Raw genomic sequence first — 18,677 nt, forward strand, 5'->3', positions numbered from 1 at the left:
ATTCGATGGAGTCGGCCTTTATAGAAAGAGCTCTTGTTCATTTTAATTTCGGTCCCTCGTTGGTGACCTGGTTTAAATTATTTTATAATGATGTGTCGACCACTATCCAAAATAACGGTTGGGTCTCAGAGCACTACACTCTAAGTAGAGGGGTCAGACAAGGGTGCCCAATGTCCCCTTATTTATTTATAATAGCAGTCGAGATATTTGCCAACTTTACAAGGACAGACAATGACTTAAAGGGGCTTGAAACGAATGGGATCGAACACAGACTAAGCCAATACGCCGACGATACGACATTAATACTCGATGGCTCAGACGGCTCCTTTCTACGCGCAGTAGAGGTTTTGGACAGATTTCACATGATCTCTGGGCTTAAAGTAAATTTCGAGAAAACCAAAGTGCTATGGGTGGGTTCAGCAAAAGAGAGGGGACCTATACAGTGTGACAAGCCAGATATCTCCTGGGTGAAAGAAAAAGTTTTTGCATTAGGCGTTTGGTTCGCAGCAGACAGAACTGTAATGCTTTGTTCCAACTATGATGAGAGGATCACGTAAATAAAGAATGTGATCGAATTGTGGCAGTTCAAAAGGCTTACTTTAATTGGCAAAATAACTCTCATTAAAAGTCTTCTGGTTTCCCAACTTGTCTATATTCTAACACCTCTACCCACCTCGACGGAGGCATTACAAAAGGTCAATAAACTCCTTTTTGATTTTCTTTGGAACGGTAAAGGCGACAAGATTAAAAGAACAGTTATAATCAATGACTACGGTGAGGGCGGCCTGAAGATGATCGATATTAACGCGTTCAATCAATCTCTTAAAGTCTCCTGGATCGAAAAATACCTTGATCACACAAATAGGGGAAATGGAAATTTGTTTTTTTATGACAGTTTAAAGAAACATGGAGGTGAGGCAATTTTCTCATATAATCTCCATAAAGACGACATCCCTATGTTAGGGATAAGTAACCCATTTGTCCGTGAGGTCCTAGAAACCTGGGCAGAGCTACATTTTTCTGACGTTGCCACTATTAATAATGCAAACATTGGTGATCAGATAATCTGGTATAATTCCCTAATTCGAATAAATGACCGACCCGTTTTCTATAAACATTGGTCAAGCCATAGTATCAGCAAAATTTCTCACCTGCAAGCCGAGAATGGTACCCTCCTTAGGTATGACGAATTGAGGACCTCTTTTCAAGAACTAAAATGGTTAGAATTCTATGGAGTTCTATCATCTGTACAATCCTTTTTGAGGAAGCTGCATAGTACTCCGATGCGCGTGAAGGAACTGTGAAAGGAGTGACTTTAACTGAGCTTATCTCCAAACGTAAAGTCAATAATTTTATCTATACTTCTCTTTTGAAGAAAAGAACTCCCGCACCCATCCGGAGCCAAGAAAAGTGGCTCAGAGACCTGTGTGGTCAGAATGAGTGTGATGTCAACTGGAAAGTAGCATACACAATTGCCTTTAACTGCACGCTTTCTACCAAATTAAGGACCTTCCATTTTAAGCTCCTACATCGAGGGATTGCCGCGAATGATTTTCTGAAGAAAATCAGTCTTGTTCAATGAGATAAATGTTGCTTTTGTGAACATGAAACAGAAACTATTACCCATCTTTTTCTGCGCTGTTCCATAACCCAAAGTTTTTGGAATGATGTTAAGCAATTCCTTTTTCAAAAGGACCTTGGAAATGATTTTGTTCTCACAGATCTTCATTTGATGGGGCTGTCTAATGTCCCTGCTTATGCAGCGATTGATCTGGTTCTTCTACTTGCAAGATATCATATTTACTCTTGTAAATTAGGGGGAGCGTTGCCTTGTTTTTCCGTCTTTAATAGTAAACTGAACACAATTATTCAAATTGAAAAACAAGTAGCTCTCCGTAGTTATCATTCCACTTTCTTTAAAAACAAATGGAGGCTTTTTCTTCGTTAAACTTGGTTTGCTCGCACCTGGTAAGCCCCTAGCTCATATCCTTTTCTTTTCTATAAATGTTTTCCAATTTTTTCAGCCTAAATCACCCACCCATCATCTTCCAGCGGTTAATACCCGTTTCCTAAGTAATTCCAGTCTATTTGTTATGTAACCGAATCGTTTGTGTAGCATGTGTTTTGTACAGTCAATTTGTGATTGTTTTGTAATCTGAAAATACTCGCTCCGAATATAATAAATTTATACCTTTATAGCAATAATTAATACGATTGTATTGTAAGTTGTGCAAGTAAGCATTGTACTGTAAGTCGTTTTTTCATAAAAATTAATAAAAAAAGAAAAACAACTCATAATACCGTAAAATTCTGAAAATAAGCGCAGGGGCTTATATTTTCCAAAGGCCCTTTTCGAGGGGTTTATTTTTGGAAGGGCTTATATTCGGAGGGGCTTATCTACGGAGGGAAATTTGCGTTTGCAAATCGATTGGGCTAGCCTTATAGTTGAAAGTAAATTTACCGTTTTTGCTTTGTTTTACTTTGTATTTGAGGGCAATTTTCCAAGTACAAGCCCCCGGGGGGCTTATATTTGGAGGGGCGATTTAATGGAGGGGTTTTTGCGTTGCCGCTTTTGGGAGGCGTATATTTGGAGGGGCTTATACATGGAGGGGCATATTTTCGGAATTTTACGGTATATTATTGTAGCCTGACCAGGCTACATCTGAAGATAAAAACAGGGACATTTTGGTACAAGAGAGTGCTCTCTGTCACCAAGTACAAACCCTTTAATTGTTAATTAAAGAAATAATCCATTAGTAAAAATAGGTACAAGTACTGTAAGCCCATTAATCTGTTAACCTTGACTGAATAATCTTTTGGACAACCCATGTTCACATCAATTCCAGCGATCACATTTTCTCTGTAAATAAAGAGAAACCAAATTACAATTCTCCTTAAAATAAACATGTATTTAATTAAGCACAAAATCGAGACCATACACTGTTGACTTAGAATTGACAAAAAAATATTGATGGGAACATTAATTTTAATTAGTAAATACTGTATGTGATATAACCTTCTCATGTTTGTGCAAGAGTTAAAACAATTTCAAAAGCACTGCGATAGCACAAGCAGTTACAGCCATGGGCCTTATTCGTGCAGCGGCCAAACTGGCCATAGACAATAGATGTCGTACCCTGAGCCTCCAGTTGAAATGTTTGGGTACAAGTTTCAGTGGGGCAAACCAAAAGTTTTCAATCCCTCGGGACTCAACATGGCCGCGGCACAGGCTGAAAGCAAAATTTTACAAACTTTTTTTTTGGCAGAAAAGCAACATACAGTAATCCTTCTGCAAGGCAACAAAGTAATAATACCAAAGGTACCAAAGGATCCACAAAGGGTCCACATATACGCGTATACGTGTTAAAGATTAGCTACAACTTAAACTTGACTTACAGCATTTTTGCAGCTTTTAGAGCTCTCTCTGGGTCTGCTGTGCCCTGCAAGCATTCATAAAGTTCTTAACCCATTGACTCATGCAGCGTGACCCCATTTGATGAGTATAAAAATCATCTAGCGTTGAAGAGACTAATGTCTGTCAAGTCTCACTCCCAGGAGTCAATTTATTTTGTGAGTTAATGGAGAGGACACATGAGTTTTTGACTGCTTATCCCATTAACTCCTCCTGAAGGCAACCAAGGACACCCCCAGTTGACAGTTGGTATATATTACAGTAAAATCTGTCTCACTCCCAGGGAGGCAATGGGTTAATTATTTATCACTACACAATGTAGACTTGTGTCTGTATACTTTAATTAACACTTAATTCCTTCATTTTTTTTCCTTTTGTACAAAGAACAATCGTTTGGTTTGGACATTATCACAATCATCATCACTTTAATTTTGTGGAACTGGCCTTCTTCCAGTCTTTTAAGTTCCTGGGAAGGGTATATCCAGTTGCCCAAGACAAGTCAGTCAGCTTCCAGTATACCCCTCCTAAAGTTTGCTGGAAAGGTCCCAAACACTCAGAGCAACCTTTTGCAAAAGGCACATGCAGAATTGCAGCAGAGACCTGATGTCTAGTTCTTAAACAAATATGCTAGATCTGCTAGTCTAGTTGGAAGTTGCTCCCAGCCCTCCCACAAATTAACAACAGAGTTCATGGTTTTCATTCCATATTGTTCTGAAATTTTTTCCAAGGTTCTTGATCTTTCTCCATCCTCTCTTTCACTACTTACACTAAGGGTTCTCTAAACTTCATATTCATTCACTTGATCAGATCAAGTCTCCTTGACCCAAATAAACATTGCAACCCTTTTTTAGTAATACAACAATGCCGGTGCATTTTCTACCAAGAACGGCAAAGGATCAGCTACAATACAATGTTATTAGAGTCATTTGCCTTCATGTCTTTATGGTGATTGCTTTCATTAAGGTGACTACTAACCTTTCGGGGTGTCTTCCAGAAAATCTTTCGTAAGCACGTTACTTTCGGTAAAACTCCAGCAAACTATATATTACCGAAAAGGTAATAAAATGAAGAATCCAAATATATGAACATTTTCAGTTTATTATAATAATATAATAATAATATACAGTATTTATAGAGCGCTTATTCCCAATGGTCCAAAAGCGCTTTACATAATAAAAATAACAACAAAATCCTAAACCTACAAAACTACATTGTCATTCTATAAAAATTCCCAATGGTCCAAAAGCGCTTTACATAATAAAAATAACAACAAAATCCTAAACCTGCAAAACTACAAAACTACATTGTCATCCTATAAAAACATCATCATTCTATACAACATCATAACCAATTTTAAAAAGCCAAGTCTTGAGCTTAGATTTAAAAGAAGAAAGGGAATTACAAGATCTAAGTTCGAATGGAAGTGCATTCCAAACAGAAGGTGCGGCAATAGTAAAAGACCGGCCACCATAAGTTTTGAGATTGAATTTAGATGTAGAAAGTAAAAATTGATTGGAGGATCTAAGAACTCTACCATGGTAGACTTATGGCTTTCTTTAGTGCATACGAAGCTTCACACTCAAAACCATACATATTCACTTTGCTGAATTACCCGCCTCCGCATTATCACGAACAACCAAACAAACTGACTGTACTATTATATCAATCAGCATTTTATAGGCTACCAAGGCGTGTCGGGCTTTTAGGATCTTCCCATTGGTTTCCGAGAAAATAAACTTTGAAGTTGACAAATAGAAAATTTTCCGTTTCGTGGCATGCAGAGGCGCATCGAATTTCGAAAATTGACGTACTCTATAAATTCATTCCCCCTGAGAAGGGTTTTGTAAATTCGGCGCATTCAGAGCTGCAGCATTAGCCATAGATTATACAAAAGTGCACGGGAGGTCTAACGTGTTGACTAGTGTTGACATCCCATAACACCTTTTGGGATTAACATTTTAGTCACGCAAAACACAAAATTTGCAGTAACTCCGCAAGAAAAAAAAAACGTATTTAAATATTTTTTTTTAGAAGAAAACAAACATAATGAGCTATCTTATGGTAGCTTTTTAAAATTGTGCAAAATTCGAGACTGAAAAGGTTAGCAGTAACCTTAATAACAGAACATACATGTTTAAAAAATTGGTATTTTAGATCACATATTGCAGCAGGATTAACTGTAACCTCAGGAGTGAACCCTTAAATAAACAAATATCTTAGTTTTAATATGTTTTGCACACTGTTTTGCTTAAATTTGATACTAAACTTACCATCTGAAATACAACTTTTTGTTTTTCTGCATCAAGTCCTGAAGACAACTGTACCATCAACTAGTATAAAGTCAACTGTACCAAGGCAGCATTTCTAAAAAAGTCAAAGACAATATTTTTGTATGATTACAGTGGTCTTGGCTGGGGTATACAACTATTTGAAAACAATGTCAGTGCCTATCAAAATATCAGCATCTAATTTAGGCTTTCATCTCATGTATTTTGAAAACTTTCATTACTGTCATGTTTTATGTTACCTCAGGTGTCTCCACAACAAAACAAATTTGGGCTAAAAATTGCATATCAATACCCTTATCTCCTCATTTGCAATTGTAAGACAACTACCATACCATAGAATAGTATATAGTTACCAATTACCGATCTAGACAAATTTTGATTTTCATAAATTCAAGTACAAATTTAGACCTATACACATAAATATGAAAAGCGAGTCTCAAAGTTATCCCAATACTAATAGAAAAAGGTCCAAAGACATTGTGAATGGTTTCCTGGAACACTAGGATCCGGGATCGAGGTTGGGGGATCGAGGATCAAGGATTGGAGATCATGAACTAATAAATAAATAAATAAATAAATAATAATAATAATAATAATAATAATAATAATAATAATAATAATAATAACAAGAAGAGGAAGAATGAGAATAAGAATAAGAATAAGAATAAGAATAATAACAATAATAATAATAATAATAATAATAATAATAATAATAATAATGACAGAAAAATTTTAAAGAAAGAAACTAAAAGCAAAATAACAGAAAGTTGCAATATTGAACTTTCCGTGAGTTTCGTGTTAAATCCTTTTTTTGTTTTTTTTTTTTTGTTTTTTGAGGGGGGAGGCTTATTTTATTTAATGAAACGCCAGGAAGGCATCGTGAGATCTGGTTTGCATCAGTCAGCACTTGTTGTATACAATACTTGACTACATGGCTTGATAATGTGTGTTAGCTCTGGTTCAGTAGCAGCCGACCCATACAGATTCAGCGTGTGGTCACTTACGAAATTTCAATCTTGTAAACAGCCAGTTAAGGCGATTCCTCAGAATTGCACTTACTGCGCATCCTGCACTGCGCACGTGTTTCAATATTTATAAATTGGATCACATTTGCAACATCATAAATATGGCGTAAGTTATACACGCTGAAACAGTTCTCAAAACATGTGAGAGAAGTTGTGAATGACCCATAATTCCTTGCAAATAAGAGCACACATTCCGAGAAAATGGCGAACTTTGTTGTTTTGATCTATAATCGAGATAGACAGGTACGATGGCGTTTTACTCTTAAACGAACACGGTAACATAATTTTTTTTATTCCATAACTTTGGTGTACAAATTATCCCCTATAAAACAAAAAATGTTTTGAAAAAAATTATCTGAAGGAAAAAAGATTTAGCTAAAAAAGTACACAAAGCCCCGTACCCATGGATGTAAATTATGATCTTCACAAACAACGACTCGGTTTCCAAACGTTTTGAGGCGATGTCGTGTTAAGTTGAGTGATTTTTTCCATAAACTATGCAAGCTCTAGACTCTCTACCTATCAGATGTTTTTTCAAGTGTTACTTTAAAAACCCTCTTGTTCAGCTACCGCAAATTGTACCCTGAGCCGATGAAATAGCACGCGTGATTAGTATCAGTACAGGCATCGATGGGGTAAGATTAGCCCATTATATCTCTTTTCTACTGTAGCTGTCAAAATAGGAATTAGTAGAGAACATTCAGGAAAAGTTTCAAGAAAATTATGCGACAACTTTTTTGTGAGGAATCACCTTATTAAGACCACTTTTTCTTGGACCAAAATAAAACAAGAACACAAAATTATACATCTTGGTATTCATGGTTATATTTCCCCACGTTCATGGTCTTTTTGTTTTTGTTTTTTTATTTTTTTTAAGAGAGCTGGTATAAACAGTCTTTGCCTTCTCAGTTTTTTTTTTCCCAGTCTGTCTACGAAACTTAAGCCCAAATGCGGAGGAAACAGGTTTTTTTGGTTTCGGGTTTAGTCACCTGGAGTGAATTCACCACGTTCACATGGGAAAAACACACACGATTGATTGTTCGAAGAGAAGTATTGCATTACTTCATGCTTTCTTAGGATTCTGCATTTGATTGAAGAGTTCCCCACTTGACAATCTATGCCCTTTGAATGTGAAGAATGCTCACCTCTCAATAAGCAGTGTTCCCCACAAGTCACAAGTTTCAATTGAGGTTTATTTAATCACAATCTCGCTTGATACAGTCTTAACTCTGGTGCTCTCAATCATTGCAAAAATCCCACGCTATCGAAAATATTTTCAAATGACCATCAACTCCCTAGATCACTTAGGAATTTCTGGCATCTGTCAATCTCTAATTGCTTTGTTCCTCATAATACCCTAGAGATTTCACAATCACGCCATCAATGACCATAACTTTCAGTCTCCAACATGAATACAGAACGTTAGGTTACTTTCTCTGTTTTCGAATTGGAAAAAGATTTTTGCCATGTCTAAAAGAAACTATTCAGATGTTGTGTCCGGTAGCGCGATTAGGTCCCCCTCAAAGCCCTGAAACTAATCTTTCTTTTTTAACTTTTGATCAATAAAGAAGGAAAGAAAGAAAGAGAGAAAGAAAGAAACGAAGAAAGAAAGAACGAGAGAAAGAAAGAAAGAAAGAAAGAAGATCCATTAAACAATTGAGGTGGTGGGAGGGCTCTTGGTATTACCCCTTAAATTTTAAAATGAAACCAGGAGCCCATGGGCTCCTGCCAGAAATAAATAGTAAGCTTCCAAATCCTGACAGACCTTCCAAGATATCAGAAAATTCCAGGGAAAAATCAGCAGTACTGCAGTTCGGTGGTCGATAAATAATGACAATCCTGAAACTTTTGGTAGATGTATTACAGATAGCCTGCATGTATTCGAAGGATTTCACATTCACAGTTTCCTCTTGCTTTATCCTGAGGGTCTTTTTAAAGAAAAGACCAACGCCACCACCACGACCTGAGGACCTGGGATTGAGAAACTTGTAACCAGTAGGAGTAAGTTCTTCAATTAATACTCCGTCATTATCACCAGGTTCCAACCAAGTCTCGGTGAGTGAGAAAAGGTCAATATCTCGATCCACCGTGTAATCTTTAAAGGAAAGTACTTTATTTCGAACAGAACGCGAATTGAGATGGCAAACGTTTAGACACAGTTTACTTCTCATATGCAAATCTTGCTTGTCGTTGGAGGTGACAAATGGAATATTTAATTGACTTAGCTTGTGTGATGGATTAAGACACCTTTCGTGCGGGAAGTGATACACGGCAGCGTTTTATAGTCAGAGATCAATCAGACCTCCCGTTTGACCATACCAGTCATGTTGTTACATCTGTTTGCTCTCTATTGGGAACAATTTTGAAGATCAAATATACGTTTTGGGAGAATTCGAGTTGTTTGATTTGAGAGCAGTTGTAGCAATGAAGAATCCAAGATGGCGGCGCCGAGTTACTATAATGATCATAACAGGAACGGCTTACTAAAGTTCAAAATCGAGCTAACCTCTAACGGCAAGCGACTAGCCGCAAACCGCGGTTTGTGGTTTGCAGTATATCCCGACCACTTCGGTGCTAAAGGTCTCTACTGTGTCAATCATCGCGGGCGGAAATGATTCCAAACTAAATATTTGCTCTCATCGCAATCTCAGAATTCCGTCACCGTGGCCGCGTCGGTGTTCTAATCGTCGCAAGGGAGTTTGGAAATACTGAAGGGCATAAAATTGGATTCCCCGAACGGAGCCTAATTCAACATCCGTGGGGTATGCACATTTGTGACTACGATGAAGAAAAAAAAAAAAAAAAAAAACGAAAGAGGAACGCCGGCTCAAACTGTTACCGTGGCTGCCTTCGGCATCCCACGGAATGAAAAAGTCCTCATTCTACATGTACAATCTGCAATCTGTGTTTTAACATGACCGATGTAACGCTGTAAACCTAGTTACTGCCTCTTGAGTATTCGGAGGTTCTCATGTCACAAGTTGATCGGAATCAGAATTTATTAGATGTATTATGTGATCTAATATATGAGGTATTGCAATCACGTAACTAAGGATATAATCTTCATTCAAGTTTTCAGTCCGAATCCACATGCACAGTTCTTATAACAGATTTTCAGCTTTACAGGTCTGGATCAAATCTAAATGTCGTCTCAGGATCGAATTCATATTAACAGGAACCCATGACCCGGAGCCTACAACTCTACTGTGTTCGTGTAACGGCGTTTTCACAGACCGATTTATTTTTAGATTGAATTTCCCACGAATAAGACTCCCACAGGAGCCCGATGACCAATTACAAGAGATTAAGCTGACGTCATAGGGTCACCGAACCGGAACTGCCTTTGTTTCTTGACCTAATTCGCAGGAAGGGCTAGTCTAAAAATAAACCTACTTGTGAAAACGCCGTTTCACAGACGCTGTATGGAAGTTGCACGCTCCAGATGGGCTCCTGATATTAATATGTTTTCAACATGGACCTCTTTCATAATGGCGATCAAATAAAATATTCTTTTGTTTTAATGCTCATCATATACAGGGCAAAATTACTGAATGCTGATTGGCTGAGAGGAAGGGTATTTTACTTAATCACGAGGGCACTTTTGGTAATCAAGAGGGCATGATTACTTGATTTTGATTGGTTAACAGTTGCTTGTCCAGAACAAGCGAAGTTACAATCCTTAATTGCCTTGGGCCCATGCAATTACATATACTAATCAGCTTTTCTAGCATCGCTACCATGAGTAAATTTCAAAAGAATATTTGTTTCAAAATGAGGGCAGTAGGTCTAATTAACATAAATACCAAGGAATGTGTAAGTGGTCGCCTTTTATAAAAGTGGTCTATAGCAATTATGGGAACCTTTTCAGAAAGAAAAATTACTTAAAAATTATTTTTACCTTTATTTTGTAATTCGCTGTTTGTAAGACAACAGAAACTAGGTGCAAGAAAGTGTAATAATTTATATAATGCACTCCTACACTCTGTTATCCATGGTGTCGAGTTCCTTTATTTTCAATATAGTAGGTTCCTTTTTCACTACTGTTGTGTAATGGTTTTATTATTATTATTTTTTTGCTCGAGATATTTAGTCTGTGTCACAGAATGAAAAAATTAATCATCGTTGAGAGTATTTCATGTGCGAGGCGATTGAAAAAACAGTTTGGTGTAGTCACGAACGACTTTTAAATATCTGTTCCACTCACGACTTGGTCGTTGTGTTAACCAGACTTTATTAAAGTTAAGGAGAACTAAATGCCAAAATCAGCAATTTTTCCAACATTGGTTTTGGAACGCCTAACTCAAGTAAAGTTAAGTGTGTGGGGTTATTTCTTCTCGTTTTCTGTTTTTCGTGAGAAAATTACGTTCGAAGTTGGGCTTTCCTCGCTGTTTCTTTCTTTTCAGTGCGAGCTCAAGAACTAAATCAGCACCCTGCTGTGACGTATGATATGAACAGAGATCTCGTAATCAAGAGAAACAAGTGCTGCTGTGGATATTTTCTTCGTTGTTTTGCTGTTTCTTCGCGGACTCAATATTCACGACAAACATCATTCAAAACTGCTTTTATATGGGGCACTCTCCCATGTCTTCCCTACATCATACGTAATAAGCTGCAAAATTGACCGCTGACTCCTCCATTCTGAGCCGCAATGCTGATGGCCCAAAATCGGAATAATTATTTTTTTAGGTGGGAAAACGACGGATCCAAAAACATTATTGTGCATGGTCTAAAGTGTAAATAATGGTCATGATTCTGAATCTAAATGAAGCCACCAATCATCAATTGTACCCATAAGAAAATCGTTAAAATGTAGTACATTTCTTATTAATCCTACATTGTGTCTATATGACCGGCAGGTGGTCAAGGTCTTCAACCCAATGAATGATGGACACAATCCGGTAATTTTTCAAATGGAAAGAAAACCTGCCCCGTAATCGTCGGTTCTTCGGCCTCGGGGGGCACTCCAGTTACCGGTATTACCACTTTACCAAGGACACAAGCTATCAAATGCTTTTAAATTTGTTAAATTATCGCAATTACTGAATACTAATCATCTTTTTAAAAAGTGCTTGTACTTAAGTAACAATCATTAGTGCTTTTGAAATGTGTACTTGGACCTAAATATCGTTTAACAGGGCTATTTGAAACGGGCACTTGAAACATGACCGTCCTTTAGTGATCTGAAAACCATGACCAGCTGCCACTCATTTAGAGACTTTCTTTAACTCATATTTGAATCTCTGCCAAAAGACGCATTTTCGGACCTTTAGCTTTCCTGCCGTCAAAACTCGGATGGTACTCCTCAAAAAGGAACACTTCAGTCTGCTGGGCTCAGTTTGATTTTTCGTTTTAACTGAAAGAGTTAGTAGTTGCTTAGAGAAGATTTTAACTTCAAGTGGGCAGAGGCAACAACAGAGCGACTGAGGTGTCAAATAAAAACTAAGGAGATAATTGGACATTTCACGTTGCGTCACTTGATAGTCCTTAATGTAGCGCTGTTGGGGGCGAGAGGGGGAATTAGTAAATAGATAATTAAATTTATCTTAAACAACCGTTTACTATGAAACTGCCAGTTTTTTCGCACTGGCCTGAGGGAAATTAAGGTGTAATTTCAAGGGTTATTTTGAAAGTTGACACGAATTTGCAAGTCGCCAAGTTATACCACTGCTTTTATTGTCTCCTTTCATTGTGCGAATAACTTTTCCAGCTTACTTCAAGTTACCACTTGATTGTGTTCTCTCCTATTGAGTCTAGAATGGCGTTAGTGATCCATGTTTGTCTTTGACTTTCCCGTCGTTGAAGTCACCGTCAGAATATTATAGGAAGGTGGTAGGTGAAACATAGCAACCATGCATCGCCTTGCCTCTTAGTAGCCAATAAAGCCACAAACAAATTAAATTAACAGCACTTATTCCAAACTGCTCATTGTGTTTTTAATCATGAGTAAGGTAGCTGCTACAAGAAGCTAGTTTTCTCTTTCTGCAGTGTTTACCCATTGTTGACTAAAATCGCCTGGCTCGTTAGATAGAGAACAATCTGTTAAGTCTCGCTCTCAGAAGGGAAAGGGTAAAGGAGTGGACCTACGTGGAGTCAGCCTTGCGATGAAGCTTTATCGCGACATTCATTGGTATGAAATTGTCTTTTTTATCCAGTTGCTGCACTCTGTCTCGGGTAAGTCCGATTTAATCTTTATTTAGTGTTTGCAGCAGTTTGTTAAACTATGATGAGTTATTCGCCAACCGGATTTGTGAATTCTCTTTCATTTCTTTTAAAAACGTAACGAGAAAAGGTAGGTCCAAATGATTTCAAAGATAATATTGTGTACAAACATTTTTTAACATCCAAATATTCTATCGTTTCAAGACCGAAATGTAAGTTGAAAGTAATTCATAACAAATTGCATAAGTTGCTGACGAACTTATTTTTTTTATACGTACCAGTTAAAACATTTTTAAAACTGCTTGTTTTAATACTTTTTCTCCGGCTTCCCGTTCGTTTAGAATAATTTATGTAACTTGTAAATAATTTATGCAATAGTTGAGTAGAATTTGAACAGTCTGTGAGGTTTCTTCATTTGATCCAACAAAGGCAATGTAGTTTTTAAGGATTGAGTTTCTAAAAACCGACTGTACGTGTGCTGTGCTAAAGACGAGTAATCTTAACAAATTCAGCGCTGGTCTGTTTTCAGTAACTTTAACACAGTCGACACTTCTATCCCCTTAGTTGAGGAAGTGACTTCGAGGATTTAGTCCAAAAGGTGCTAAGACTATGATATAATTATATGAAGTATTGCAATCACGAATCCACGTACAAATTTCTTGCGACAGGTTTTCAGCCTTAGGTGAACGTTTGGACCCAATCTACATGTCGTTTCAGGGTCGAATTCACATTAGTATGTTTTCAACATAGCAATTATGGGAAACCTGTCAGAAAGAAAAAAAAAAGAATTGTTTTTTTAGCTTCTATCTTTTTGTAATACTCTGCTTGTAAGACAACAGGAACTGCAAGGAAGTGTAATAATTTATTATGCACTTATACAGGCTCTGTTATCCAATGTATCGAGTTCTTTTACTTTTACTTTTTCACTACTGTTCTGTAATGGTTTTACCTTTTTTTTGCTAGCGATGTTTAGTTTGTGTCACAAATGAAATGTTTTTCATCAAGCGTGAGAGTACAGATTTGACCTAAAGGCAAACAGCACAAAGAAACAGTTTAAAAACAGTTTGGTGCTGTCAGGAACGGCTTTTTAATATCTTTTCCACGCACGATTCAAGCCTTGGTCGTTGTGTTGACCAGACATTATTAAAGTTAAATGGTCATAGAGGAGCACGGAATCTATATATGAAGCCACCAATCATCATAGCACTAGGGAAATTGTTAAAAAGTAATACGTTTCTTATCTGTCCTACACTGCATCTTTATGACCGGCAGGTGGTAATCTTAGAATCTAAAGAACATGAAAACATACAACCAAAGTTATTTTGACGGTAGCACTGATTGTCCTAGAGGTAACTGGTGGCTAAAACATGTCTGTGCATCGTCTTTTCTTGCAGCTACACCGAGGGTAATTATTCCTTTACAAGTGGTTCGAACCGTCTCGGAGCATCATGTGTGGTGCTTGTCTGAAGGGACGCCTCCGATCAAAATATCATTGATAAACTCGTCTACAACTTTGGCTTTCGGGAAAGGAATGGTGTGGAGCAAAATAAACCAGGATGGTAACTATAGCTGCATCGCTACCAATGATAAGGGCACTGATTCAAAGACGTTTTACGTTTCTCTTATTGGTGAGTAACATGCAGTGCGTGAAATATGCCTGTTAGAAATAGCATATATATATTTAGTATCACCCAACTAGTGGACTAATGCAAATCCTGCATTTTGATTGGCTACGTTACTAGAGGACTATTAGTAATAGTCCTCGAGTAGCGAAAAGCGTGACGTTTTCTTTCGTTTTATTCCCAAATAAATATTTATTCAACTTGAATTTGTTAACTTTATTATTGCCTCTTCTGTCCGACTAGTTGGCTATTGACCCGTAGCCCTTGCGGGCTACGGGTCTAATTGTTAAATAGCACTAACAAAAGTCTACAACCAATCCCTGGAACAGGGCATTGTCTCGGATTTATTGAAGCTGTCAAAAGTAACATTGATCTCTAAAGGGGGCGATAGTATACAGACGCAACAAACTTCCGCCCAATCTCGACTCTCTCTGCTTTTATACAAATTTTTGAAAAGCTTGTCTACAAGCAACCGGTAAATTATATACAGCGAGGTCGACTGAACAGGCAATTGTTGAGATCACAGATATCTTGAAGAATGGGATTGATAACAACCTATTAACCTGTGGGGTCTTTCCAGATTTCTCGAAAGCGTTTGATACCGTAAATCACGTCGTTCTTTCAAAGAAAATGAAAATGCATGCGATCAGAAGACTACCTTTGCAGTGGCTCACAAATTAATTGACAAACAGGCAACAGTGCGTGTCTGTAGCTGGCACAGAATCATCTAGGGAAACTATGGTTTGTGGTGTTCCCCAGGGTACTTCGCTTGGCCATGGACCCTTGCGGTTCCTCATATTCCTAACTGCTCTTAAATACATTGCTATAGAATTTTTGCAGATGAAACTAATATTTTTGCCTCATCTTCCAATGCCATTCAACTGGAAACTTTAATTAACCAAGAGCTTTTAAAAGTGAAGGAATAGGGTAATATATATAGATTGTCCATAAATTTTAAGAAAACAAACTAAATGATTATCAAATCTGCGAAGAAGAGAAGGGCTAATACTTTCAACGTCAAATTGCCTAACAAAGAGGGTTCTGAATATAAAAAAGAAACATTGCATTAAATATCTTGGAGTTTGAATTAATGACACGATCCCATAGAAATACCATATATTTCATGTATCCTCGAGAATATATGGAAATACAGGAATTCTCCTCAAGCTACGGCACTATTTCCCATTAAGACAACTTAGGCAACTCTATTATAACTTGATATCTATCATATGCTGTACTTGCTTGGGGTTGCGCTCGTGCATCCGTCTTACCTCAAGAAAAAGTTCAAGTTACACAAAACCATATTAACCCTCTATCTCCAGTCCTCGCAAATATTTTCCTGGCTAAACTGGAATCCGAAATTGTTCGACCCTACAACACTCCGTTCTATGACCCATATGTCAACGAATAGTGTTACATGTGTGAACATCACCGGCGTAATGAAAGCAGTTTATGCCACTGGTAGGAGAACTGAAGAAAATTTAGTGTAAAACTGTTCTGTAACGTGAGTAGGTCTAATCATTAAAGTAACGGAAGGACACTATCTATATTTTAGCCATAAAGAGTAGCATAGAGCATCACGCGGTTGCACTCCCACCTTCGCAAAAGTCATTGGAAACTTTGCATCTGTTTCTGACCGTTGCAAAGAGAATCATCAAGAGCACAGCCAAAAACTCCGACGAGTTTACATCGATTATTCAGATGTAGGGACAAACATTATTTCTCATTATGGCACTGGAGTTTACAAACTTCTACATCGCATAGCATCGAAATCGCTTTAAACAGAAAGGCTTGAATCTCTTTGTATAAAAAAACAACAAGCTGTCTAAACGTTTGACAACCAAACACCAAGAAAACAGTTTTCCAGTTCCGATCATCAACCTTTCGGATCAAGTTGTCGTTGTCTTACTTCACCTAGGACGTTTTGGTCTGGGCGTTACTAAACACAGGAACGGAACGGAATATTCCGGAATATGCCGGAATGAGGCGGAATAACACCGGAATGAAACGAAATGAACAAGAATGGTGCCGGAATATACCGGAACGAGCCGGAGTAACACGGGAATGAGGTGGAATGATACCCAAATAAAACGGAATATACCGGAATGAACCTGAAAATGCCAGAATTTGGTGTTTTAGTTAGCGCCGACCGATTTTCAGTTGTTTCAGTCAGCTTTTGTTGTGTCACGTGATTTCCTGAGGGAATTGCATGTGTTTTTGCCTTTTGTAACATTTGGAACACTTCGATCACGAGAAAAATTTGACAGGTATATCCGTCGCTAAATGAGTAATTATTTATTGTGGAAGTAATATTTTTTTCGTGAACAAATACAAGAGTAAGAGAAACAGAATGTTATTCTAATTGTTTTTGTCTATGGATCTCAGAGGCGGCTTTCACAGTTTCATTGAGCGAGTCAGAAATCCCGTGAACATTTTTATTTCATTGTGACAGGTCAATTGTGTATTGACCAATGACAATCAAGTTCAGCGAACCACAAACTAATTACCGTTGCTGATTGCCTGCTTCCCGCGACCCACACGTGTTGGAGATATACGGAAATAGATTCGCGCAAACGGCCGGAAAACTCTTTTTCTCTTCCCGATTGTTGGCAATAATGCCATTGAACCTGAACGCAGTGTTTCCTTGTTTAAAGAAAGAAGTCAGAAGCACAGAAAAGATCGGTCGTTGATAATATATTTACATGAAGAATTGTGAGAACATATCGTGACTCGTTCCAAGCCTTGTTACTTCCCCTTTAATGTAAACTGTTTTTTTTTTTGTCAGTCTCTCTATTCCGCAACATTTATTCATTCACAGTCTAGAATGATAAAAAATACTTTTTGTTCCTTGTCATTCCGGTTTACGCTAATCAGCTTGATTCTGGTGTCCTCCTGGTTTATACTGGCTTATTCTGTTGTCATTCCGCTTCGTTCCGGTATATTCCGGTACCATTTTTGTTTATTCCGTCTCATTCCGGTGTCATTCGGTTTTATTCCAGAGTCATTCCGTCTTGTTCCGGCATATTTCGGTTTATTCCGGCATATTCCACTTTATTTGTGTGTCATTCCGCCTCATTCCGGTGTCATTCCGGAGTCATTCCGACTCATTCCGGCATATTCCAGTTTATTCCGGTATATTCCCTTCCGTTCCTGTGTAGCCCTTTTGGTCTCAACCACAGCTTCATCGATAAGACTTAACATTCAAACACTTCCTCCGCATCCATTCAAACCTTTTCCACCAGAATATTCTAAATACTCCAGATTTCACATACAAAGTCCTACTCAAGTTAGCCTCTGATCGGAGCATCGCTATTCTCTCTCATTAAGAGGCATGAGGGTTATGTCAAAAAATTTGAGACTATGATCCAAGAAGATATACGAAATTGGAAGTACATTGAAACTGAGGACAACACCTTAAAAGAACTGAAATCTTTTCAAGACTTTCTTAACTGCAATTTCAAATCAACACTGCCTCTGGATAATTAAACCCACTTCCACCTAACCTGCCTTCCTGAACGGTACTGCTAAAACCCACAAGTTTAGCAATCTAATGAGATCACTAAAGAAAACTTTAAACTACACCCGATTGCGGCACCTTTTAGTATGAAACAGCTAAATACTTAGCCTCCTACTTATTCCTTATTACCGAGAACGGATACAGTATTAAAACCATAATGGACTTTGCCGACCGTCTCAGAGACAGAACCCTCGGTGATGACGAAGACCTAATCTTATAAGACGTCTCCTCGCTTTTCACGGAAGTACCTCTGGATGACAGCATTGACCACATCATTGAAGGAATTAACTGAGCGTCTTCTAGCCAAGCTACATCCTTCAAACTTGGTGAATATAATCTTCTACCTGGCATTTTAACGTCGCGATTCGGAAATTGTGAAAAATTCAAATTTGGAAGAAGTTATTTGCTATCGGATTTCCATACAAACACTGTAATTTCTGACCGCTTTGCCTACCCGTCAAGATGGCGTCGAAAACCGTGATAAGGCCTATTTTACAGCTTTTTTGTGGAAAATTAAATCTCTGAGCCTTAATCTTTCATTACACAGCAGCTTTGATACTGACCTAGTAAATGTCCCCATAAATAATGTACGATAACATAGCTTACGTCGTGTATCCAAATCAAGGTTTACAAATGTTTGGGGAAAAATATTCC

At 37.8% G+C, this 18,677-nt stretch overlaps 1 protein-coding gene across 1 annotated transcript in view; it reads right to left on the reverse strand.

The window, feature by feature from the left end:
• Nucleotides 1–2,733: 2,733 nt before the first annotated feature.
• LOC137967885 (tRNA-dihydrouridine(20) synthase [NAD(P)+]-like) overlaps nt 2,734–18,677 on the reverse strand; it is a 43,049-nt gene continuing 27,105 nt past the window's right edge. Inside the window, exons 3-6 of the mRNA XM_068814487.1 lie at nt 5,683–5,776; nt 4,388–4,450; nt 3,397–3,440; nt 2,734–2,860 (exon numbers count right to left, since the gene is read on the reverse strand). Coding sequence (XP_068670588.1) covers nt 2,734–2,860; nt 3,397–3,440; nt 4,388–4,450; nt 5,683–5,739 — 291 coding nt within the window. The 5' untranslated portion in view covers nt 5,740–5,776. The remainder of the gene's footprint in view (nt 2,861–3,396; nt 3,441–4,387; nt 4,451–5,682; nt 5,777–18,677) is intronic.

Source organism: Montipora foliosa, chromosome 1 (genome assembly GCF_036669935.1).
Source record: "Montipora foliosa isolate CH-2021 chromosome 1, ASM3666993v2, whole genome shotgun sequence".
Classification (NCBI taxonomy): Eukaryota; Metazoa; Cnidaria; class Anthozoa; order Scleractinia; family Acroporidae; genus Montipora; species Montipora foliosa.